General features: G+C 40.7%; 1 protein-coding gene across 1 annotated transcript; it reads right to left on the bottom strand.

Moving 5' to 3' along the window:
- Window positions 1–298: 298 nt before the first annotated feature.
- On the bottom strand, window positions 299–21,571 carry LOC131994711 (uncharacterized). The gene is made up of 4 exons (XM_059361538.1): window positions 21,438–21,571; window positions 18,576–18,663; window positions 18,332–18,499; window positions 299–424 (listed from the first exon to the last, which is right to left on the bottom strand). Exons 1-4 carry the CDS (start codon window positions 21,569–21,571, stop codon window positions 299–301), a joined length of 516 nt encoding a protein of 171 aa, XP_059217521.1.
- Window positions 21,572–25,179: the final 3,608 nt, after the last annotated feature.

The following is a 25,179-nucleotide window of genomic DNA, read 5'->3' as shown; positions in this document are numbered from 1 at the left end:
ACTGCACCGCAGTCAGACAAAAGCCTGCGGTCACCTGGAGGGCATCCCATGCCTAAAAGAACTAGGGTGAACAACAGTAAGATGGGTCCAAGTACCTTTGCTAATGTCGCTAGGGACAGTTTAGTGATGGCAGTTGTCGACAAGTGAGAAGAACAGGGCTGCCGACCTAGGATTAATTGGAATGGGATAGTCAATGGACTATCATCAGTATACTCCGACATCCTTGCGGTATATCCTGGGTCTCCTCCAGTTTGTAGCGATGCAGGCTGGTATCGGGGCCGATACAGACTAATTGCCTTCAGGGATCAACGCTCGATTGAGTTATATCGTTGTGCGCTAAAAAAGATTGGTGAGATCTGGTCAGGTGCAGATATTTCTTCTCGACCAATGGCACATGCTTGGGTACCAAGGATTCCTTTAGATCCTAAATCGATTCTTGGAAGATTAAGGGAATGTAACCCCAATCTTTCAACCACCGACTGGAAGATTGGATGAGGCTGATGGTTACCGGGGACATGCAGTATTCGTACTAAACTCCGGCGGTCTCGCAGACCTCAAGTCTGAAGGGGTTGTATCCTACGGATTCAAAAAGTTGAAACTGAAGGTCTATAGAAGCGGTGGGGTTGGGGAATCAGGAGACGGCTCAGCAGTTGTTGCTGAACACTTGCCTAAGGAACTATTGATCACATCGCTAAAGTCTGGCGGATTGCAAAAGACTGAAAATCCCCCTGCTACAGGGGATGGCATCGAAACGGGACCCGATAAGCCCTGTGTGTGTGGGTCACAAAGTTGGGCTGGGCTCAAGCTGTGCGCCTGCAGGGAAGCATGGAAAAGTACTTCGACAGCAGCAGTTAGTGAAGCATCTAAGGCGAAATCGTTAACACCGCAAGTGTCCAGTGTCCTGAGGAAGAGTGGTTCCACAGCTTTCTCACCTGCCCCTGGATGCGTACGGAAGCTCATCATAAGAAGTTCAAATGAATCTTGTGAGGATGAACTTCTGGAGTAATCAGAAGACGAGGCTAACACAACAATGGTGGAAGTTCTGAATCCTGACTATGGTCCGGTTTCTGCAGATAAATCTCCACCATTGTATGGCCGCTTCGGCGGCACTAAAGATCCTCCTGATGGCAGGGGTTTGATTTGACGTGGTTCTTATCCAGGAACCATGGATGTGTGGAGGAATGGGTCGTGGACTAAGATATCCTGGATTTAAACTATTTAAGGATACGGTGAATGGGAGACACAGAGCCTGTATTCTTGCGTTGAGTAGTCGAAATGTTTTTCTTCTTCCGCCGCTAAGCACTAAAGATTTAGTAGTAACCAGCCGTGAAATAAACAAGTCTCATTACTGGCTGGCTTTCCTATATATGGCACACGATTCAAAGATGCCGCAAAATACCTGGGTGTTTTGTTGGATAGGAAATCGAACTTCAAATCCAACATTTTGGAAAGATAGGCAACTCTTGTCCTACACACCTGCAAGAGAGCCATTGACAAAAGTTGTGGGTTTAGACCGAGCATTGGGTATATACTGCAGATGTCAGACCTATAATGCTTATAATGCTTTATGGTGTCGTGGTCAGGTGGACGGCGATTCAAAAGTCCACCTACTGTTCAATAGTCTTGTTAGTGCGTCACAGCCGCAATGAGAACGACACCATCTAATGCACTGAATTTAATGCTACATCTAATGCCTCTGGATTTTGTGGCTACACAGCCTCACAACTGTCGTGAGGCTAAGGGAGCTTTCTCTTTGGTCCAGTAGCGGCTACGGACACTGTGTTATGCTTGATACTTATTTTCGATGTTTCAGGCAGTGTGGATTACATACTACCTGAGTCGCATTTTGATAGAAAGTACTGTACCACTATTCCTGATAGAACCGATTGGAACAACGATTATACGGATGGTTCCAAACTAGACGACCAGGTGGGCTTTGTGGTGTACTCTAAACTCTAGAACTGGTCATATCGAAAAGATTACGCAACCTCTACAGTGTGTACCAAGCAGAGATCCTTGCAATAAAGGAAGTTGTGGAATGGCTAAAATATAATGTCATGACGACGATTGGCATAAATATCTTCTCAGACAGCAATTGAGTTTTTGGAGAACGTATTTCTGAACACGAAATAGGCCCTCGTCTGCCGCACATCTCTCAACGAGATGGTTGAACAGTTCAAAATTAACCTGTAATTGGAATTGTAAAGCGGACGAGCTTGCGAGACTACTAGAACTACCTTACACATTCCATCGAAACTGGAACAATATATCTGTTAGGGAGAGTTTTGGAGTTGGGGCGGCCCGATGGGTACTTTGACTCAAATTTTAATACCATATTCGTATTCTACTCTCCAATACTTATCATTTGATATCTATATTGGCCCGATCGGGCAACTTTCGATTTTGGGTTGTGTTTTTAGCATAAGGGGGAGGGTCCGTTAACCTTCCGATATCGAAAAATTATATAGCCTATGTTTCCTTCCACACTAACCTACACAATATGCGAAAATTTCGAGGAATTCGGTTCTGCCGTTTTTCAGTCTATACGGAACAAACAAACCGAGTCCCATATATCCGTAATTGGCTAATGTGCCCATTTTGGGCGTTTTTGTGGGGGTGAGGTGACCCCCTATACTCCGACATGAGTTTGTATGCCAGATTCGTTATCTACTCCCGCACATTTTTCATTTGCTACCCATATTGTCCTTATCGGCTCACTTTTGATTTTGGGTGATGTTTTTGGGGTAACGGTGGAGGGTACGCCCCCTTTCGTTATCAATAAATTATAAAGCCTATTCCTACTACCTGACCATATTCGTAATCTAATCCTGAATACTTTTCATTTGAGTCCCATATTGTCATGATCGTCAAATAAACTTATTTTAAGTAGTTTTAGGGCCCCCATGTACTTGGACCCAACTTTTATTATGAAAGTCGTAGTCTACTCTTGAATACCTTTCATTTTAATCCCATACTATCCCGATCGGTCCACTTTTAGTTTTGGGTAGTACTTTTGGTGTAGGGTCCGCCCGCCTCCCGATATCAAAAAATAATAAAGCCTATGTTTCCTTCCAGGTTGGTCTTGAAGGAAACATAGACATACACAATCAGTGAAAATGTTAAGGTAATCGGTTCAACCGTTTTTGAGTCTATACGGAACAAACAAATAAACCGACAAACAAACAAACAAATTGAATCTTATATATAAAAATCAATTTATGTTTGTTTGTAGGTTTGTATGTTTGTGTGTTACTTATAGGCTTAGAAACGACTGAACCGATTTTCTTGAAATTTATTAATAGGGTACTACATTTTTTGATATCTGAAGGGTGGGCGGACCCTTCCCCTTACCCTAATTTTCAGAAACGCCAGATCTCGGAGATGGGTGGTGCGATTTAAGCGAAATTTTGTGTGCTCTCATATAGTACCCTAAAAATAAAAATTTGGTATCCAAATTTCAGTTGGGGTACCTATGTGGGCTGCCCCACCCTAAAACCTACCAAACATATATTTAGACCAATCACGGCAATATGGGACTCAAATGGAAGGTATTTAGGAAAAAAAACGTATCTGATATCCAATTGTCGGTCTAAGTGCTAGTGAAATCACCCCAAGCCCCAAAACACCCCTAAATCGGACATATTTACCGACCATGGTAATATGGGACTCAAATGAAAGGTATTTGCGAGTAAAATACGAATCTGATATCCGAATGTGGGACCACGTTTCTGAGGTTCCATCCCTTTCCCAAAACACCCCCCAAACAGGACTTATTTACTGACCATGGGAATATGGGGCTTAAATAAAAGGTATTTGAATGTAGAATACGAATCTGATATTCAAATATGGGACCAAGTGTTTGGGGGGCCGCCCCTCACCAAAAACATCCCCAAAGGGGACAAATTTAAGACCATAGCAATATGGGGCTCAAATGAAAGGTCTTTGGGAGTAAAGCACGAATTTGATATCAATATTCGGGAATAGTGTCTATGGCGCCACCCCACCCCTATAACACCACCCAAATAGTAATTATTTTCTGACTATTGCAATATGAGGCCAACTCACTGAGTGGCCGCCCATCCCCCAAAACACCCCCCAAGCCGGTCATGTTTGTCGACTATGGAAATATGGGGCTCAAATTAAAGGTATGTGGAAGTAGACCACGTATCTGATATCAACATTAGGTACCAACTGTCTAGGGTACGTCCCACCTCCATAACAACCCCCAAATAGGACGTATTTGCTCACCAAGCCAATTTAGGTCTTAAAGAGAGTGGCACTAAATATGTATAGTTTTTAGGTCCAATACCCCAAACCGGACATGTATGCTGACTTTTGCAATAAGGATTTTAAATGAGTTTTGAAAACGAATTTAATATCCAATTTTGAGGCCAATGGCAATATGGGGTTCAAGAAAATGATATATAAATATATGAGCATAGAGCACGTTGCTGATATATTTTTCGGGCTTAGTGTTTGGGGGACCACCCCAATCCCCAAAACAACCCTAAATCGGGCATATTTATCGACCAATGTGGAGCTTAAATGGAAGGTATTCGGGGGTAGAGCAAGACTTGATACCCATTTTCGGGACCAATTTTCTGGGGGTCTACCCCTTTCCCAAAATACCCCACAAACAGCAATTTTTTAGTGACCATCGCAATATGGCGCTCAAATAAAGGTATTTGGGAGTAGAATACGAATTTTATATCCAAATGTAGAACCATGTATTAAGGTGCTACATTTGGATATCAAATGGTCCAAATGTAGGACCATGTATTACCCAAAACACCCCCAAGGGGAAAAAATTTTTCGACCATGCCAATATGTGGCTCAAATAAAAGGTATTTGAGATTAGAAAACGAATTTGATAACCTATTTTGGGGCCATGTATTTTGGGGGACGTCTCATCCTGGGTTGCCCAAAAAGTAATTGCGGATTTTTCATATAGTTGGCGTTGACAAATTTTTTCACAGCTTGTGACTCTGTAATTGCATTCTTTCTTCTGTCAGTTATCAGCTATAACTTTTAGCTTGCTTTAGAAAAAAAGTGTAAAAAAAGTATATTTGATTAAAGTTCATTCTAAGTTTTATTAAAAATGAATTTACTTTCTTTTAAAAAATCTGCAATTGCTTTTTGGGAAACCATAGAATAAAATTAAGCCTTTCAACTAAATTGTTTGTATACATTTTAGTAAAATTCATGGTGGTGGGTTCCGAAGATTCGGCGTTAGCAAATTCAATGGCATCGAAACCCATTAATTCAAAAAAAGGTGGTTTGCAGTACAACGGTCCGTAACAATGAATGGGTAAAAGGTTAAGTTCCACCTATAGTTGCTCTTGCTGTTGTACAGTAATTATAAGGTGATTGATGGTCAGCCTCTAGTTGATCTGGTTATAGCAAACGGATGAGCTTGGTTATTACAACATTTACTACAGAAGTAGTGTAGCGACCGTAATTAATAAACATTTCATGGTGGCCACAATATTTTGATAATCATTTTGCTATTAAAGTTTAAACCAATCATCAAAAATATTTTAAAATATTTGATGTAGAACAACAGTTCTGGTTTAAAGAAACTCAATTTACTGCCTACTCTTTTGAGCTCTTCAATATGGCATTATATGGCGGATCTTTGAATGTCATTATAGCCATAATGGTGGTAACGTTTGGTTTGGTTTATCATGGCGAAACGGTGAAACTTAAATTTACAAATCTTAAATGTGAGGAACTGGACTAATCTTTTGTGACCTTTAGAAAGTGCTACCTAAAGGCCAGGGCAAAGGATGTCGTAAGCTTGCATGTTAATGCTGAAATACATAAGTTGCCCATCTACGATGTGTTGGTAGGCTTAATGAACAAAAATTGGCAGCAAATTACTTTAATTTTTTTCCTTTAATTTTAGGTTAATGCTCAACTCTTTATCAACGGCAATGGCTATAGGCCATTTTTCTACAATAACACCTTAGATTTTTGCCAATTTTTGAAAGCTCCAAATCGTTATATGTTTTGGAAAATTGTCTACAACATAGTGGAGCCTTACACCAATGCGAATCATACGTGTCCCATTAATGTAGATATAATGTCTATCTATTACAAGCTTAAGCCTAAATTAAAATCAATTCTTTTATTTTTCTTTTCAATATGCAAGCATGACATTATAATTGAGGGACTTATTTTGAGTGGCGAAATGATCAAATTGGTTCCATTTCCTGCAAACGACTATATGATCCAAGTGCAATATGCGGTTCAAAATAAATACAGGGGAAAGTTGCATGCGTATATAAAAAATTTTTGATTAGATTCTACAGTGCGGAAAATGTAATCAAAATCTATGTACATTTATTTGGTGGTGGTGAATGCTTTGTTCTTCTGAAAGTTTCTTGTCATGTCTTTCGAATTTGCAAATAAATGTTTCAATATGCTGGGTAATATTCTGTTTCAGTTCAATGGCAAAATGCAACGCTAGTTTGAGCTGAGCTGGCTGGAGGACAAAATTTTTATCCATTTGGCTTACATTTTGGGTGTTGAGTTTTGCTAAGACTTTCTACATCCACGCCAAATATAGCTTCTATATAACCGAATGACTACGAAACGTTTTATCCTATTTTACTAAAATTTTCCATGCGGGCTCATTCAGGTGTCTCACCTACAGTGGCTCAATAAAGTTTACGTACACCTGTGTGTAGCCAATACAGTCAGATTTGGATTATCCGGTAATCTCCATTATCCGGGATGGAAAAGAAATTTCCCACAAACATACCATTAAGAAACAGGTTTAAGCTCAGTTTAAGCTCTTTTTTTATAACCGGGTCCGAACGTCACACAGTGGGACCAAAAAAAAAAATAGTAAAAAATGTGCCGTATAAGAACGGGTAGCGATACCTCTTTGATATTTGACATGGTTAGAACTGAGGTGTTAGGGAGATCGAGGAAACCATACCACAAACGAAGATTTGGCAGCCCCATCAAATTTTCGAAAACCAAGGAGACCAACATCAGGGGCTGCCAAAAGGCGTCCGAACAAACTAGGGCCTTAAAATTTTGCACACGATCTCGCTAACACCTCAGCCATAAGCCTTACAACTTTAAACAAGTAAAAAGGCGTTAAGTTCGGCCGGGCCGAACTTTGGATACCCACCATCTCTGGTATATATGTAAACCACCTTTCATCAAAATTCGGTGAAAATTTCATACCTTATACTCATATACCTCATACCGATCTGAACTATATAGGACACGAATGTCGAAAAGCCGAACATAAGTCACTGTGCAAATTTCAGTGAAATCGGATTATAAATGCGCCTTTTATGGGGCCAAGACTTTAAATCGAGATATCGGTCTACATGGCAGCTATATCCAAATCTGGACCGATTTGGGCCAAGTTGCATAAACATATCGAAGAGCCTAACACTAAGCACTGTCCCAAATTTCGGCGAAATCGGACAATAAATGCCTCTTTTATGGGCCCTAAACCTTAAATCCAGGATCGTTCTATATGGCAGCTTTATTCAAATCTGGACCGATCTGGGCAAAATTGAGGAAGGACGCCGAAGAGCCTAACCAAACTCACTGTCTCAAATTTCAGCGACATCGGACAATAAATGCGTCTTTTATGGCCCCAAAACCTAAAACCTAGATATCGGTCTATATGGCAGCTATATCCAAATCTGGATCGATCTGTGCGATTTTGCAGAAGTATGTCAAGGGGCTTAACTTAACTCACTGTTCCAAATTTCGTGACATCGGGCAATAAATGAGCATTTTATGGGCCCAAAACCATAAATCAAGAAATCGGTCTATATGGCAGCTATATCCAAATTTGAACCGATCTGAACAAAATTGAAGAAATATGTCAAAGGGCCTAACACATCTCACTGTCCCAAATTTCAGCAAAATCGGATAATGAATGTGGCTATTATGGGCCTTACACCATAAATCGGAGGATCGATTTATATGGCAGCTATATCCAAATCTGGACCGATCTGAGCCAAATTGACAAAGGTTGTCGAAGGGCCTAACACAACTCACTGTCCCAAATTTCAACAAAATCGGATAATAAATGTGGCTGTTATGGGCCTAAGACCCTAAATCGGCGGATCGGTCTATATGGGGGCTATATCAAGATATAGTCTGATATAGCCCATCTTCGAACTTAACCTGCTTATGGACAAAAAAAGAATCTGTGCAAAATTTCAGCTCAATATCTCTATTTTTAAAGACTGTAGCGTGATTTCAACAGACAGACGGACAGACGGACGGACATGGCTAGATCGTCTTAGATTTTTACGCTGATCAAGAATATATATACTTTATAGGGTCGGAAATGGATATTTCGATGTGTTGCAAACGGAATGACAAAATGAATATACCCCCATCCTTCGGTGGTGGGTATAAAAAAGTATCTCTACCCGTTCTCACTTGGCATATTTTTATTAGTTTTTTTCAGTTCCATCCCACTGTGCGGCGTGTGGTAGTGCGACACCTCTTTGATGAACAGTTTTTATATGGCTCTTATCACGCAAATGTCGCCAGCATTATGAGGGGATAACCACTGTCGAAATTTTTGTGATGTTCTCGCCAGGATTCGAACTCAGGCTTTCAGGGTCTTAGACAAACATACTAACCTCTAAGCTGCGGTGGCTCCAGTTCAACTACTAAGTTTGAAAAATGAAACAAAACTAAACTAAACTAAGTGTTTGCCTGAAAGCAGTTTGGTATGTCATGATGAAGCAGTCGTAGATGCACCAAAGCGTTAGCTATTGGAAAAGAGCTCAGCCAAGAGTTCATAAAGAATGTTCACGTCCTTCCCGTTTTTTATAAAGCCAATAGAAATGCTTGGGTAACTCAGCAAATATCTTAAGAAAGGTTTTACAATCAAAGTTTTCGAATTGCGTAAGGTTAGGTAAGGTTAAAGTGGCAGTCTGGCATCAGACTCACTTTGACGTTTTCCTCCATTGTGATACCACAACAACAGGAGAGAGAAGATCCCTTCTATTTCCTAGTTCAAGTTCGCTTTAAAAAGTCCAACAACTTTCTAATGTTCACATCCGCTAAATCAGACGAGTTCTCAAAGAAATGAGAACCTGACTGTCGGTATGGGACACACACACAGCAGATGCTCTGTAGTCTCTTCTTCCTCGGCGTTCTCAAAACTTCTGCAGAGGCCATTACTTGGAACAAGAGATGTGCACGTGATTCGTGGGAGAGATCCAAATCCAAACACCTGATCATGCGTGAAGTGATTGAATTAAAATTCTTCGGGCGTGAACGTGAGTGAGTGAAATCATGCTCACGACTCACTAGAAAATCAAAAACCACGAGAGACTCGTGAGATTTGAGAACATGCAAAAAATTTTGTTCGTCGTTATGTGAGTCGTGGGTGTCTTGGGCGTCGTTAGAGCCTCGTGAGTTGTGTATATCTCGCGAGTGTCTCGTGGGTCATTATTTTCTTGGAGTCTTAAGTACTTCGCGAGTCGTGATTATCTCGTGATTTTTTCGTGAGTCGTACGTGAGCAAAATGTTCGTCTTGTAAGCGAGAACGTGTGGTGGAAAAAAAAAGTCGTGGGTGTGCGTGCGTGAGTAACATTTTTTCTAGTGAGCGTGCGTGAGCGTTAGTGGAAAATCTCTCAAGCGCACATAACTTATTGCAACCTTCTGTCTGTCTGTATGTTTACCGGCCACATAATTTTAGATCGTTCACAATCCCCACTTTGTGACCATCCATCATTTGTTGCCCTTTGGACCTGAGAGACATACCCACAGATTTCAGTTCCCCTGGAATGTGTAGGGTAGTTCCTAGTCTCGCAAACTCATCTGCACTGCAATTCCCTGTGACATCTATGTGACCAGGAACCCAGAATAGGTGAATTTTGAACTTTCCAGCCCTTTCGTTGAGAGAGGGCGGGTTTGAATTCAGAAATGGTTGCTTCAGGTATTTGATAGCTGTCTCGCTGTCTGAGAAGATAGTTATGCCAAACGTGGATATGATATTGTATCTTAGCCACCACCACATCTTTAATTGCAAGGACTTCCGCACACTACAGTGGTCGGGTAATCTTCTCGATTTGATCAGTCCTAGTTCTTAGGAATACAACCCCACAGCCAACCTGGTTGTCTTGTTTGGTACAGTCTATGTAGCTTCAATTACCAGGGATATTGTTATTCCAATCGGTTCTATCAGGAATAGTGGACCAGTGCTTTTTTCAAAAAGCGGCCAGCCAATATGTAATTCCCACTGCCTGGAACATCGGTATTCTATTAAGGATACAATGTCCGTAGCCGCCACATGACCAAGGAGAAAGTTCCCTTAGCATCAAAGCAGTGATCCCTGCAATCTAGAATATAAGGTGTTGCATTAAATTCAAGGCATCAGATGGTATCGTGCGGCTGAGTACGGCTGTGATGCATAAACATGCCATCCTTTGGATCCGTCTGAATATTGAACAGTAGGTGGATTTTGAAACGCCGTCCACCAGATCACAACACCATATAGCTATAAAGATTTGACAGTCTATATAGTTATATGATTCTCTTGCAGGTTTATAGGACATGAATTGCTTTCTTGCCCTTTCCTTGCCCCCGCGTCGCTTTTGTGAGATTTGTTTGCAGAATTCAATTTTCAATACTATCGCATAGTATGTAACTCCACCTTAAGAGTGCTGGAAAACCCTCAGACACCAAGGAATAAATTTTTATGTCAGATCTACTTTTAAATACCTATCATTTGATACCCATATTGGGCAAAGCGGTGAAAGACTCCTGTTGGGAGTCCCCCTCGAACACTTTGCGCGAAATTTGTATAGCAAGTTCGTACTTTACTCTTAAATTCTCTCTATCTGATACCCATATTGTCCCTATCGGTAAACATGTCCGTCCGGGGGGGTTTTGGGATGGGGCGTTCCCTCGGGTTATTTGACCCAAAAGTTTTATACCAGTTTCGTGTTCTTGGGGTACCATGAGGTGGCATACAAAATTTCGCTCAAACCGGTGCACGCATCTCCGAGATCTGGCGTTTTTGAAAATTGGGGTATGGGGGAGAGTCCGTCCCCTCTTCGGGTATAAAAAAATGTAGTACACTATTTTCACCGGGGTCCAAACTCTACAATCTGTGAACATTTTATCAAAATAGGTTCAGCCGTTTTTGAGTCTATACGGAATAGACAAACAAACAAAGCGCAACAATTTCTTTTTTATATAATAGAAGAAGAAGAAAAAGATATAATAGAAGATTTATTTACTTATAAAAGTTATAGTACTCATAAAGAGTGCTTTAAGCATTTAAATACATATACATAAATTAAAAAGTAATTGCGGATTTTTTAAAAGAAAGTAAATGCATTTTTAATAAAACTTTGAATGAACTTTAATCAAATATACTTCTTTTACACTTTTTTCTAAAGCAAACTAAAAGTAACAGCTGATAACTGACAGAAGAAAGAATGCAATTACAGAGTCACAAGCTGTGAAAAAATTTGTCAACGCCGACTATATGAAAAATCCGCAATTACTTTTTGGGCAACCCAATATTATTTAGAGTTAAAAATTAAAGCTCTACAGAGTGTTGCTTCAGTTTGACTTTTTAAAGAAATATTGGATAAAAATTAATAAATATTTGAAAATGTTTAATGAGCATATTGTGTATATGTATATGTAATGATAAGCAGAAGTTCTTATTAGTGTTCAGTGGTGGTGTAGATGATTATTATTTTATACTGAAGCTCATTATCTACACTCATAGAAAAAAGTTTGTTGAAAATAGTAAACACTGTCTGTTGTATATTAGCAGTTAAGTTTGCCGCTGTTACAGCAGTAGTTCCGCTATTCCAGCAATAGTTGTGCAATTTCAGAGCAGCAGGCTGACTGCTGAAAAGTCTGTTGTTTGCTGAAAATTACTGTTGCTTTATTATGAAGGGGATGTTTGAAGAAAGAAAGTAAATTTGTTTCTCAGGGGATGTTTGCAATCCCCACTGAATGTATACTACCCATAATCATTTTTCATTCCATACCAGTCATGTGCACATTAGCAGAGCAATAAAAAAAATGCGAGCTAGCTTAGCCACAATTCCAAATGTATACCAATTGATGAATCTGGTAGATTCTTTACAGTAATATTCCACAAATTAAAATCATCTCTTTCAGCAAAATTTCTAAGATAATTCCAAAAAAATGCCTACAGTAATCCAAACAAGTAACAGGCAACCTCAAAAAGCAACATACACATTTTTTTCAGCAGGCTTGTGTATTCAAACAGCAGATTTGTCAGTAAGAAATGTTTGCTAATACAGCAGCCCTATGTTTGCTCAAACAGCAGTGAGGTCTATTTTCCCATTTTCAGCAGACAAATGCTGCTGTTTTAGCAAACATATTTGCTGTTTTTAATAAAAAAATTTGGTTGAGTGTATAGCCCTTAAAATATCACCCTTAACTTCTAAGAGGTAAGGATCCGATTCAGATATGCAGAAGCGCCGAAAGGGTCTTGCAGATGGCATACGGCTGGGCTAGACCCAGGGGTCTTAATGTTGACCCTTAGGAGACTGAAATCTGCATATTCACGAGAGAGATGATGATGGTCCAATTTTACGCACCACTTTTCCTCAACAGATCAACTTTGATATCTGACAAGGTCCAATACTTAGGAGTGCTCTTGGACAGGAAACTGAAATGGGCATGTCACATTCAGGAGTATACCAAGAAGGCTCACAGAAGACTAGCCGAAGGCTAGAAATGGGGCCTGAATACGAGGATAGTCCACTGGCTCTACAGGAGCGTGATTAGACCAGTAAGGATAGCATGACAGGTTCAGAGAACATGTTGTCTTGGTTTAGGCGGAGCGATAAGGACCACGCCCACTAGGGCACTGAAGACTGTTCTACATACCCGACTAATAGACATACAGATTAAGTGTGAGGCAGCCACTACGGCTGTGAGACTTAAGGCGATGGGATTGAGGATGGGAGCAGCTCACGACCTGAACCTGAAAGGAACGGAAGGGGTTTCCGATCGGATACCTTAGACGAAACATGAGGTCGAGTGCGAGGCATTGCTGCCAGCGGCACAGTCTTGGTTTGACGTAACTCTGGTATTGCCATCTGGAAGTTTATGCTAAACAGATGGATCAAAGATGGACAACAGAGTGAGACCTTTGGTTACATTGAGAATATAGGGACTGAGATAAGTTCTCGACTGCCTGACCATAATACGGCCCTGCAGGCGGAAATTCGGTCGATGACGGAATGCGTGAGGTGGTGTGGTGTTAAAGCCGAAGAAGTTGAGTGTTAACACCTTTACGAGCAGTAAACTGGCCATCAGGGCAATAACAATCAGGACGGTAAGATCACGAATAGTCTTGGAGGGTGATTAACGCCTTCTCTGAGGATGGCACGAGTCGCATTGTTTGGGTGCCGGGCCATAGAGAATATAAGGGGGAATGAAAGAGCAGAAGATTTCGGTTGACCCGAAGCCTTTCCAGTCGATGCAGTCCGAGTTACAAGCGTGGGCAACGAACGCGTATGTAACACTGTGGAACAGCGGTCGCTATGGGGAGATCCGGATCGTCAGAAGACTAGGCTGTTGCTGAATGGAAGTAAAAAGGATTTCAGTATAGTTTTCGGTACCATAACACTTAGGACTACGAGCTCACTTATGCAAAATCCGTACGGCAAGTGATAACATGTGTAGGGCATGTGAGGAAGATGATGAGACGTTTAAGCATTTCCTTTGCCATTGCCCGGCTTTCGCAGCTAACAGACACCGGCACATACGTGGGGATACAATACCAGACATTAACCAACTTAGTGGCGTGGTATGGCAAACAATTGAGAATTTTGTTTGTAGCACTGAATTCCTGATTAGATTTTTTTTTCGATGTTACTTTTTATACCCACCACCGAAGGAAGGGGGTATATTCCTTTTCGTCATTCCGTTTGCAACACATCAAAATACAAATTTCCGACCCTATAAAGTATATTTGTTCTTGATCAGCGTAAAAATCTATGACGATTTAGCCATGTCCGTCCGTCTGTCAGTCTGTCTGTTGAAATCAGGCTACAGTCTTTAAAAATTGAGATATTATGCTGAAATTTTGCACAGATTCTTTTTTTGCCCATAAGCAGGTTATGTTTGAAGATGGGCTATATGGGACTATATACTGATATAGCCCCGAAATAGACGGATCCCCTTATTTAGGGTCTTAAGCCCATAAAAGCCACATTTATTATCCGATTTTGCTGAAATTTGGGACAGTGAGTTGTATTAAGCTCTTCGACATCTTTCTTCAATTTGGCTTCGATCGGTTCAGATAAGGATATAATTGTCATATAGACCGATCCACCGATATAGGGTCTTAGGCCCATAAAAGCCACATGTATTATCCGATTTTGCTGAAATTCGGAACAGTGAGTTATGTTAGGCCCTCGACATCATATTTTTAATTTGGCCCAGATCGGTTCAGATTTGGATATAGCTGTCATATGGACCGATCCACCGATGTACGGTCTTAGGCCCATAAAAGCCACATTTATTATCCGATTTTGCTGAAATTTGGGATAGTGAGTTGTGTTAGGACCTTCGACATCCTTCTTTCATTTGGCTCAAATCGGTCCATATTAGGATATAGCTGCCACATAGGCCTATCCGCCGATATAGGGTCTTAGGCCCATAAAAGCCACATTTATTATCCGATTTTGGTGAAATTTGGGATAGTGAGTTGCGTTAGGCCCTTCGACATATTTCTTCAATTTGGCTCAAATCGGTCCAGATTAGGATATAGCTGTCAAATGGACCGATCTTTCGATTTAAGGTTTTGGGCCCATAAAAAGCGCATTTATTGTCCGATGTCGCCGAAATTTGGGACAGTAAGTTGTGTTAGGCTCTTCGAAATTTTTCTGCAACTTGTCCCAAATCTGTCCAGATTTGCATATAGCTGCCATATAGACCGATATATCGATTTAAAGTCTTGGCCCCATAAAAGGTGCATTTATAATCCTATTTCACTGAAATTTGACACAGTGACTTATGTTAGGCTTTTCTACATCCGTGTCGTATATGGTTCAGATCAGATAATTTTTAGATATAGCTACTAAAGAGACCAATATGTTGTTATACACAATTGATAAATGACTTGTACTTATTAGTATTTGGTCCAAATCGAAACATATTTCGATATAGCTGCTATGGGGCATAAGGAATGAATTTTTTAACGGATTTTGACCCTAAGTGGTGGGTATCCAAAGTTCGGCGCGGCCATGAGGCGGGGCTTTAAGAATGGATTGACGATGTGACTGTACTTCCATCTACGCATGGTAGAAGTTATAACCATTCGCTTTTTAAAGAACAAACTTTCTGAGCTAGGTTATGCTAAAAAAAGTTAAAATTTCCAATTGGAAGTTTCAGTTTACAAGACTTGTGATTGCAGAATCCGAATAAGTAGTAGCAAACCGCTTAATGTACGTTTACATTGGCTACTAAATCCGGATTTATGGCGTTTTAGAGATTTAAGTGTTAAATCTTGTGTTTTTGCATGTTTTACCATACAGAAATAAATTCCATTTTTGCTGGATTTAATTTTAAATCCCAAATAAACCCGATTTCGTGGTAGAATTATCGATAAAAGTACCCAAATATGCAACTGTTTTCAAAAATTGTGTATGGTTGTGTGTAATATGCATGTACTCCTGTGTATGCCACTTAAATCCCCAAAAACGAAGTGTAAACCGGCAGGATGTATTTAAATTTTGGATGTATTTAAAAACTTTTTTAAAAATTTCAATGTAAACGTGCTATTAATTCTTTATCATACTTAAAGTTAGTTTTTGGATGTATTTAAAAAATTTTTTAAAAATTTCAGTGTAAACGTGCTATTAGTTCTTTATCATACTTAAAGTTAAACTAACGTGATGGAAGGAAATTATTCAAAACAAAAACACCAGCACAAAATGTCTATACATAGCAAACATTTATTAGTAAATATAGTATTTCAGCAAAATTTCGCCTCAAATAAATTCGATTCCAAAAAAAGCACACACATTAATTACATGCACATTCATTTAACTCAATCAAGCGTGCTACAATTACTGAACATGCTTCACACAAAAGATTCTAATCAAAAATTTTTAGATAAATATTGACCTGTAGTTTATATACGTTGAAGAAGGCATATTTCATTTGGATCATATATTCGTCTGTTGGAAATGGAATCAATCTTAACATTTCGCCATTTAAGATAAGGCCATCAATTACAACGTCATGCTGGAGGTTTTGGAAGAAAAACGTTGTTTTTTAACAAAGTTTAGAGCAAAAAGCTAACACATTTGTCTGCCTAACTTAAAAAATAGGGATTTTTGTTTCTATACTCTTCACAATAGGATGGGGGTTTACTAATTTCGTCATTCTGTTTGCAACTCCTCGAAATATTCGTGTAAGATCACTTTATGGGGTAAAAGCGTGCTAAGTTCGGCCGGGCCGAATCTTATATACCCTCCACCATGGATCGAATTTGTCGAGTTCTTTTCCCGGCATCTCTTCTTAGGCAAAAAAAAGGATAAAAGAAACGATTTGCTCTGTTATTAGAGCGATATCAAGATATGGTCAGGTTCGGACCACAATTAAATTATATGTTGGAGACCTGTGTAAAATGTCAGCCAATTCGCATAAGAATTGCGCCCTTTGAGGGCTCAAGGAGTAAAATAGAGAGATCGATGTATATGGGGGCTGTATCAGTCTATAGACCGATTCAGACCATAATAAACACGAATGTTGATGGTCATGAGAGGATCCGTCGTACAAAATTTCAGGCAAATCGGATAATAATTGCGACCTCTAGAGGCGCAAGAAATCAAGATCCCAGATCGGTTTATATGGCAGCTATATCAGGGTATGAATCGATTTGAAACTTATTTGGCACAGTTGTTGAAAGTCATAATAAAATACATCATGCAAATTTCAGCCAAATCGGATAGGAATTGCGCCCTCTAGAAGCTCAAGAAGTCAAGTCCCCAGATCGGTTTATATGACAACTGTATCAGGTTATTGACCGATTTGAACCATACTTAGCACAGTTGTTAGAAATCAAGACCCAAGATCGGTTTATATGGCAGCTATATCAGCTTATTGACCGATATGAACCATACTTTGCACAGTTGTTGGAAGTCATAGCCAAACACGTCGTGCAAAATTTCATTCCAATCGAGTAAGAATTGCGCCCTCTAGAGGGTCAAGAAGTCAAGACCCAAGATCGGTTTGAACCATACTTTGGATTGATTTGAAACATACTTGACACAAATGCAAATTTTGCCCATGAACATTTCACTAAGGAAAAGGGGCAAACTTCTCACATATCGATGAGTGCTGTCCGATTCAAGTTTAAGCTCAATGATAAGGGGCCCCTTATTATAGCCGAGTCCGAACGGCGTGCCGCAGTGCGACACCTCTTTGGAGAGAAGTTTTACATGGCATAGTACCTCACACATGTCGCCAGCATTAGGAGGGGAAAAAAAATTTTTCTGAAAATTTTTTCTGATGGTATCGCCAGGATTCGAACCCGGGCGTCAGCGTCATAGGCGGACATGCTTACCTCTGCGCTACGGTGGCCTCCATATACTTCACACAGTTGCTGGATATCATAACAAAATACGACGTGAAAAAATTTCATTCCAATTGGATAAGAATTGCGCCTTCTAGAGGATCCATAAGTCAAGACACAAGATCGGTTTATATGGCAGCTATATGAGGTTATTGCCCGATTTGAACCATACTTAGCACAGTTGTTGGAAGTCAAAGCAAAATTTCATTCCAATCTAATAAGAATTTAGCCCTCTAGATGCTCAGGAAGTCAAGACCCAAGATCGGTTTATATGACACTTATATCAGGTTATGGACAGATTTGAACCATACTTGACACAGTTGTTGGATATCATAACAAAACACGTCTTGCAAAATTTCATTCCAATCGGATAAGAATTCCGAAATCAAGACCCAAGATCGGTTTATATGGCAGCTATATCTAAACATGGACCAATATGGCCCTTTTACAATCCCAACCGACCTACACTAATAAGAAGTATTCGTGCAAAATTTCAAGCAGCTAGCTTTACTCCTTCGGAAGTTGGCGTGCTTTCGAGAGACATACGGACGGAAGGACAGACGGACGGACATGGCTAGATCGATATAAAATGTCACGGCGATCAAGAATATATATACTTTATGGGGTCTCAGACGAATATTTCGAGTAGTTATAAACAGAATGACGAAAGAAGTATACCCCCATCCTATGGTGGAGGGTATAAAAAATGGGAATTAAATTCCCAAAAACTTTAAATGATTTCGTATTTACATTGATTGGACATGAATGATTCACCGTTGAATACGGTTTTTGTATTTCATAGATGATTTTCCAAAACATATAACGATTTGGATTTTTAACAAATTTGCAAAAATCCAAAGTGTCATTGTACAAAAATGGCCTATAGCCATTGCCCTTGACAAAAAGTTGAGCATTCACCTGCAAAACACGAGAAAATAGTGGGAGAAATGGTTAAATGGTCATTTCAGCCTAATTTTTGAATCATTAAGCCTACCGTCATATTGGTTAGGGGCAATTGATGCATTTCAGCGTAGAGATGAAAACTTACGGTGTCCCTTGCTCTGGCCTTTAGGTAACACTTTCTAAACGTAACAAATGATTTGTCAAATTCCATACATTTTAGATTTGTAAATTTAATTTTTAATGCTTCGCCGTAGAAAGAGAAGTAACACACAACCACTACTATGGCTATAATAAGATTATGGCAACTGTCATGGAATGCCATTTTAAAAAAGCTTAAAAGTACCGTCTCACACCAAAGCCAAACTTCAACTGTTTGCATTAATTTACCCAATGATAGACAAAAAATAACTCAATTAAACACATATTAAGGAAGCATATTAGAACAGTTAAAACTGAATTCAGGTTGGTCGGGCTGAACTATGGATACCCAACACCATAGATGGATAACGTATTCAAGCTAGTTGTTCACTACAACTCACGGTTTCCAGATACATTGAAATTGGGTTCTAACGCCTGTTATGTGTCCAAGATCTTAAAAATTACGTGATTGAGCTGGTCTGAAGGCACACAGACTCTCCACCTTGAACAGCCTGTTCGCTTTCCTCTTGGTGATCTTGCAAACGTATCCCTGATATGTCTACTCAAAAAAATCGACATGAAAGGGTTGTTGTTGTAGCAATTTGTTGTGTTCTATCTTTCGTCTGCTTGATTCTGTTGAATGTCAAGATACAGGAATTCTGCGGCTAAGATGGGATGCGTCCAGAGGGATCTGGGTCTGAGTTGAGTGGGTCTGGCTAGGCAGTTAAACAGGTGACGCGTATCGTGTGGTTCTTGGTCACAATAGGGTCATATATCTTGCATGTCGCCATCAATTCTAGCTCTGTAGGAGTTGAGACGGCTGCATCTGCCGGAGCGTAATTGAGCAAGAACTACTGTGGTTTGCCGGGGGAGGTCAATTTTTTCAGGTACAATGGGAGTTGGTCATTCTCTAAGGACTACATTGACCCGGCAGCTATTTACCGCATCTGCTACCGTGTCTGCATGAATGTTGTCTAGACCCGCTTGATATGCCGCTTGATCTAGAGGTTCTCTCTTGAAGCTCACGCTCTAGATTATGTAGATCTAGCTTAAAGCTTTTGGGCGGTGGATATCTATCAACAAGATGATGATTTGGATGGTCTCTGCGATAACAACCCAAAAGGTATTGCTTAGACAGCATGTATTGGGTTGGCCAAAAAGTAATTGCGGATTTTTTAAAAGGAAGTAAATTCATTTTTAATAAAACTTAGAATGAACTTTAATCAAATATACTTTTTTTGCACTTTTTTTCTAAAGCAAGCTAAAAGTAACAGCTGATAACTGACAGAAGAAAGAATGCAATTACAGAGTCACAAGCTGTGAAAAAAATTGTCAACGCCGACTATATGAAAAATCCGCAATTACTTTTTGGGCAACCCAATAGTTATGTCTTCGCACTGGTAGAATATTTGCCTCCTGATGTAGGTGGTCCACATGAGAACTGAGGAGACAATTCGTCGCAGTTCGAAGGATGGCAATGTGACAGATCTAAATATTATTAAATGGCGTGTCACAGAGCTGACGAGACTGCGCTGGCGCTGCATAACTTACCACAGACCCCACATAACCTACCACAGTACGTGGTCAACAAGGTTTCTTTGTCTGCACCCCAAGTGCTGCCAGCAAGTGACTTGAGGACCTTGTTTTTACTTTTGACTTAATCGCAAATTGCCGCAGCATGTGAGGAGAATGTGTAAGAGCTGTCAAATATGAGGACAAGTATTATGGGATACTTAATGGTCGAAATCATTTCTTCATCGACCATCAGTGTAGTGAATAATGTGGCTGAAGATTTGGTGGCAGATATCTTCAGATTTCTTGCAGCGAAATATGAGGCTAGTTTTTTGAGGTAGACATTTAACCTATCGCAGATGTCAACAATGGGTGGGCCTGATGACATGATCGTACAATCGTCCGCATATGATACGATTGCTATATCGTCTGGAGGGGGTGGAAAGGGGAATAGGTAGAGGATAAATAGTGCGGGAGATATTACCCCGCCCTGGGGAACTCCCTGTTTCACTCTACGATACTTCGACTTCTTATTCCAAAATTCCACAAATGATTGGCGACCACACAGATAATTCGCGACCCAGCGTTTCAGGACTGGCTGGAGGGACGTGTTGGCGATGTCTTCAAATAGTTTGGCATGTTTGAACGTGTCGAATGCTTTCGATAGGTCCAGTGCCACGAGGATCGTCCTATCACATGACCTGGGCTGATTGAAGCCAAGGCAATTGTGTGCGGTGATGGCATGCAAAGCTGTTGTTGTGCTACGCAGTCTTCGAAATCCATGTTGATGCTCGGCGAATGGAAATTCTCCTACGAGGCTCAGGGGGAGTAATGCCTCAAGCGTCTTGGCTACTGGTGAGAGAAGGAAGATCGGCCTGTACGACTCCCCCAAAACTCGGGTGCTTTCCAGGCTTCAGTAGCGGGATAATTTTCCAGACATCGGGAACTATAAGAGTGTTCAAAGACAGGTTGAGGACAGTCGTAAGGTATTTAACTCCAGGTAAATTCAGATTCTTCAGCATCTGTGTAGGGATTCCGTCGGGGCCCAACGCCTTGGATGATTTGGCGCCACGGATGACATTTGTAACTTCGCCCACGGTAAATGTTGATGGCTGTCCATCGAAGACGAATGGCTTTTCTCCTTGCCCTGTCGTTCTCGGGATATACACAAAACTAACGGTTGAACAACATAGCGCATCTCTTCGGATCAGTCATGGTTACGTCGCAAAAAGTGACTGAGGTCCTGTCATAACGTCTACCGGGGTTCGAGAGTGACTTAATAGTTGACCACAGCTTGCCTTACTCGGTGCGTAAGTTACATTGCTCATGAGCATTGAGGAGACAGTCCGTCGCAGTTGAGGAGGGTGGCAATCTGATAGATCTGAATATTAGTCCACTGCGTGTCACAGAGTTGACGAGACTACGCTGGTGCTGCATAACTTAGCACAGACCGAACATATCCTACCACAGTACGTGGTCAACAAGGTTTCTGTGTCTGCACCCCAAGTGCTGCCGGCAAGTGACTTGAAGACAGTGTTTCTATTGTGTTTTCTGTTCCAGCCACAGATTCCTACCCTGTTCATTTCCAGATTCAGCTCGCTGATTCTGGGGTTAGTGTTTTCTGTTCCAGCCACAGATTCCTACCCTGTTCATTTCCAGATTCAGCTCGCTGATTCTGGGGTTAGTGGGGTCCATACAACGAAACCCATCACGCTCGTCTGCGAGTACCACTGCCTGCGCCGTAAAATTGGGCCGCACTTGGGGTATTCGACTGGTTGGAATAAAGCGAGCTGCTGCTGCTTTAATGATGCCTAGGAATTTCCTTTCGGCAACTAACACTTTCGAGGGGGGTGTCAGTTTACTGAAGCGGCGATTGGTGTAGTCTCTGAAGCCAGCCCAATCGGCCTTCTTCTGATTGATAAATGTCCGGCGCTCAGAGGTTATGAAGTGAAGCCTTCAATCTGTTCTGCCAAAGCAATGCCAAGCTGCTCGTTACCTAGGGGAGAATGCCATGAAATGTGATGCACATTTCTCTTAGAACCAGACGATTATGGCCAGATAGTAAACCACTTATGTCGTGGTTGTAAGCTTGGCCATTAAATAGGACACATCTACCAAACGCCGGTATGTACACATTGTATAGCTCTATCTCAGCAGTATCGGACCTGAATGCTATCCCCATGCACGGTAGGTAGGGGTCACTAGTGCCAGGCGCAGGCGAGATGGGTCTTCACTGCACGGAATGGTGTATCACGAAGGCTAATCCTCCACCTCCATTCTTTGAGCGATCCTTACGTAGCACATTGTATCCGTGACAACTGTGCAAGCTGGAGGTGTTGGTCAGCTTTGTCTCCTGGATCGCTGCGACCAATATGTTCTTCGAACTCATAAAATCCACAATATCGTCGATCTTGTCACCGAGACCGTTGCAATTCAATTGCAAAAATGACACATGCACCAATTACACCTCACCGACACCGACCGATGTTACAGGTGATTCTGGCAAACCGAACAGAACCAGGGTCCAGGGTTCTTCTCAATCCCGGGACGGACCAGAATCTGCGCAGAAGGCAATCCGGCGTGTGCCTCTCATGACGAAAAAACTAAGAATACCTACACTGAGGCGGCAGCCCTTGTCGATGAAGGATCCTCTCGGGTCTATCCGGTGCGTAAGGTGATACACACACTGAGTTGACATTTTGCTAGGTTTGGACTAGTAGTCCTATTTGGAATGCAAATACATATGGACGTATTGGATATTGTTGGATATTATATATTGATATGGATGTCGAGTGGCCTAACACTACTCATTAGTTAAATTTCAGCGAATTCGGTTAATAAATTAACCTTTTACGGCCTTAAAACCTTAAATCGGGAGTTAGGTATATATGGCAGCTACATCCAAATATAGACAAATCTGAACTATATTGCGCACGGATATCGAAGAGAAGAACTCGGGCAATGAATGCGCCTTTTATATGTAGGTAGATCGGTCTGGGCATTATTGAACACCAATGGCGAAGAGTCTAACGCACAGCCCACTGTGTCATGTCAATCGGGAGATCGGAAAGTGTGGAAAAAAAATATCCAAATCTGGACTGATTGAACGGGGATGTCAAGGAGCCTAACACAATTCATTGTGCTAAATTTCAGTGAAATTGGTAAATAAATTCACCTTTTACGAATCTAAAACTTTAAATCGGGAGATCGTTATATACGGCAGCTACATGCAAATCTGGACAGATCTGGGCCTTATTGAGCAGGGATTTCCAGCGGCTTACCACAACTCGCTGTCCCGAATTTTAGCGAAATCCGACGCCTATTAAAAGACCAAGACCGAAAATCCCAAGATCATTCTTGGCCAAATTAAAGAAGGATATCGAGGGATCTACCAAAACTTACTGTCTCTCAACTTTCAGCGAAATTGGACAATAAATAGGCCTTTATGGGCCCAAGACCTTAAATCGAGAGTTCGGTCTATATGGCAGCTATATCCAATTCTGGACCGATCTGGTCCGTATTGAACAGGGATGTCGAGTAGCCTAACAAAATTTACTGTCGCAAATTTCAGCGAAATCGGACAATAACTGTGGCTTTAATGGTTCTAAGACCTTAGATCGGCTGATCAGTCTATAAGGGGGCTATATCAAGATATAGTCCGATATAGCCCACCTTCGAACATAACCTGCCTATGGACGTGAAAAGCTTCAGCTCAATTTATTTGTATTTAATGACTGCAGCGCGATTTTAACAGACAGACAGACAGACGGTCGGACGGACAGACAAACGAGCATGGCTCGATCCTCTTAGATTTTTACGACGACCAAGAATATAGATATAACTTTATACTTTATAGGGTAGGTAATGAATATTTCTATGTGTTGCAAACGGAGTGACAAAAAGAATTTACCCCATCATTCTGTATGAAATTGCAATTTTTGGCATATTTTGTTCAAAAAAGGTGATTTCATTGTTTCGCCTCTATAGAGAAAATTTGACCTAAAGCTTTCATATGCGTTTTAAATGATTGTAATTAGTGTTAACTCTAGTAGGCGATATGTGGGGTACAATATTGGCATTTTTTTACGAAAAAGCTGGAAAAACCTTAAAAGTAGAGGTGTGCACGTGAGTCGCGAGCAGTCGTGTCACGCGTGAATCACGAGTGAGACACGTGATTCATGAGTGAGATCTCAATCTAATCAGGTGATCGTGATTGAATTAAAACAATTTTTTGCGAACTTAAATTTTGAGATCTCTATGGTCAGTTTCTAAAAAGTTTCGATTTTGCAAACATCTTGGGTATGGACATTTTCGTCAAGAAATCTGAGCAAAATTCGTACTTTTTTTTTGAAGAGATATTTGTCTTCAAAATACTAAAAAACTAAAACGATATGTTTATTGGTTTTGGTTTTATGATATTCTGGATATGAATTTTAGTTTTGACTTAAGTGTGATTAATACATCCCTTGTTTGCGCTGCGAAATGTTCAATTGAGGCTCGATTCCCAAATTTTCTGCATTTGTTGGAGAGTGCTTCTCAATTCCTATAAAACATATGCTGTGCCAAATATCTTTATTTGTTGTAAAGATATACGATTTACAAAAATTTTTTCTGATTTTATGCAATACTAGCCGAACCGAGCCCGCTCCGCTACGCCTTCTTTGACTCTTTAAAGTCTTTTTAGGGTGGGGACACTTCGCCCTGAATGTGGATATCGAACTTGTTCCACTGTAGCCCATGACCGCCTTGACACTGAACGCCTAAGTTCGAGAACATCGAAAAAATATAAGGCGGTGGTTATCCTCTCTTACTGCTGACGAAATTTGCGAGGTACCAAGCCATGCATGGAAATGCATAGAGAGTCATGTTAATTTTCCCCAATGAGGTGTCGCACTTGGCTATATGAAAGGTCCCTTATCATTGAGTTTAAACTGGAACCGGAAAGCATTCATTGATAATACCATAATACCACTTTGGTAAATATTTCCTGTTTACGGGGAATTTCGGGGCCCAGGCACATGGCCCTTAAAGTAAATATAAGCTTT

This window comes from Stomoxys calcitrans, chromosome 2 (genome assembly GCF_963082655.1).
Source record: "Stomoxys calcitrans chromosome 2, idStoCalc2.1, whole genome shotgun sequence".
Classification (NCBI taxonomy): Eukaryota; Metazoa; Arthropoda; class Insecta; order Diptera; family Muscidae; genus Stomoxys; species Stomoxys calcitrans.
Note: the sequence above shows the minus strand (reverse complement) of the source record. Positions and strands in the feature narration are given on the sequence as shown.

Bases quoted from the DNA above. Each gene is read 5' to 3' on its own strand.
- LOC131994711 (XM_059361538.1), bottom strand. From the start codon at position 21,571: ATGCAGCACCAGCGTAGTCTCGTCAACTCTGTGACACGCAGTGGACTA. The intron at 18,500-18,575 runs GTAGGCTTAATG...CGTGTTTTGCAG, and splicing joins TGCCCCTAACCAATATGACG to GTGAATGCTCAACTTTTTGT. The intron at 425-18,331 runs GTAAATACGAAA...GAATCGATTTAG, and splicing joins ATCATTCATGTCCAATCAAT to GATCTAAAGGAATCCTTGGT.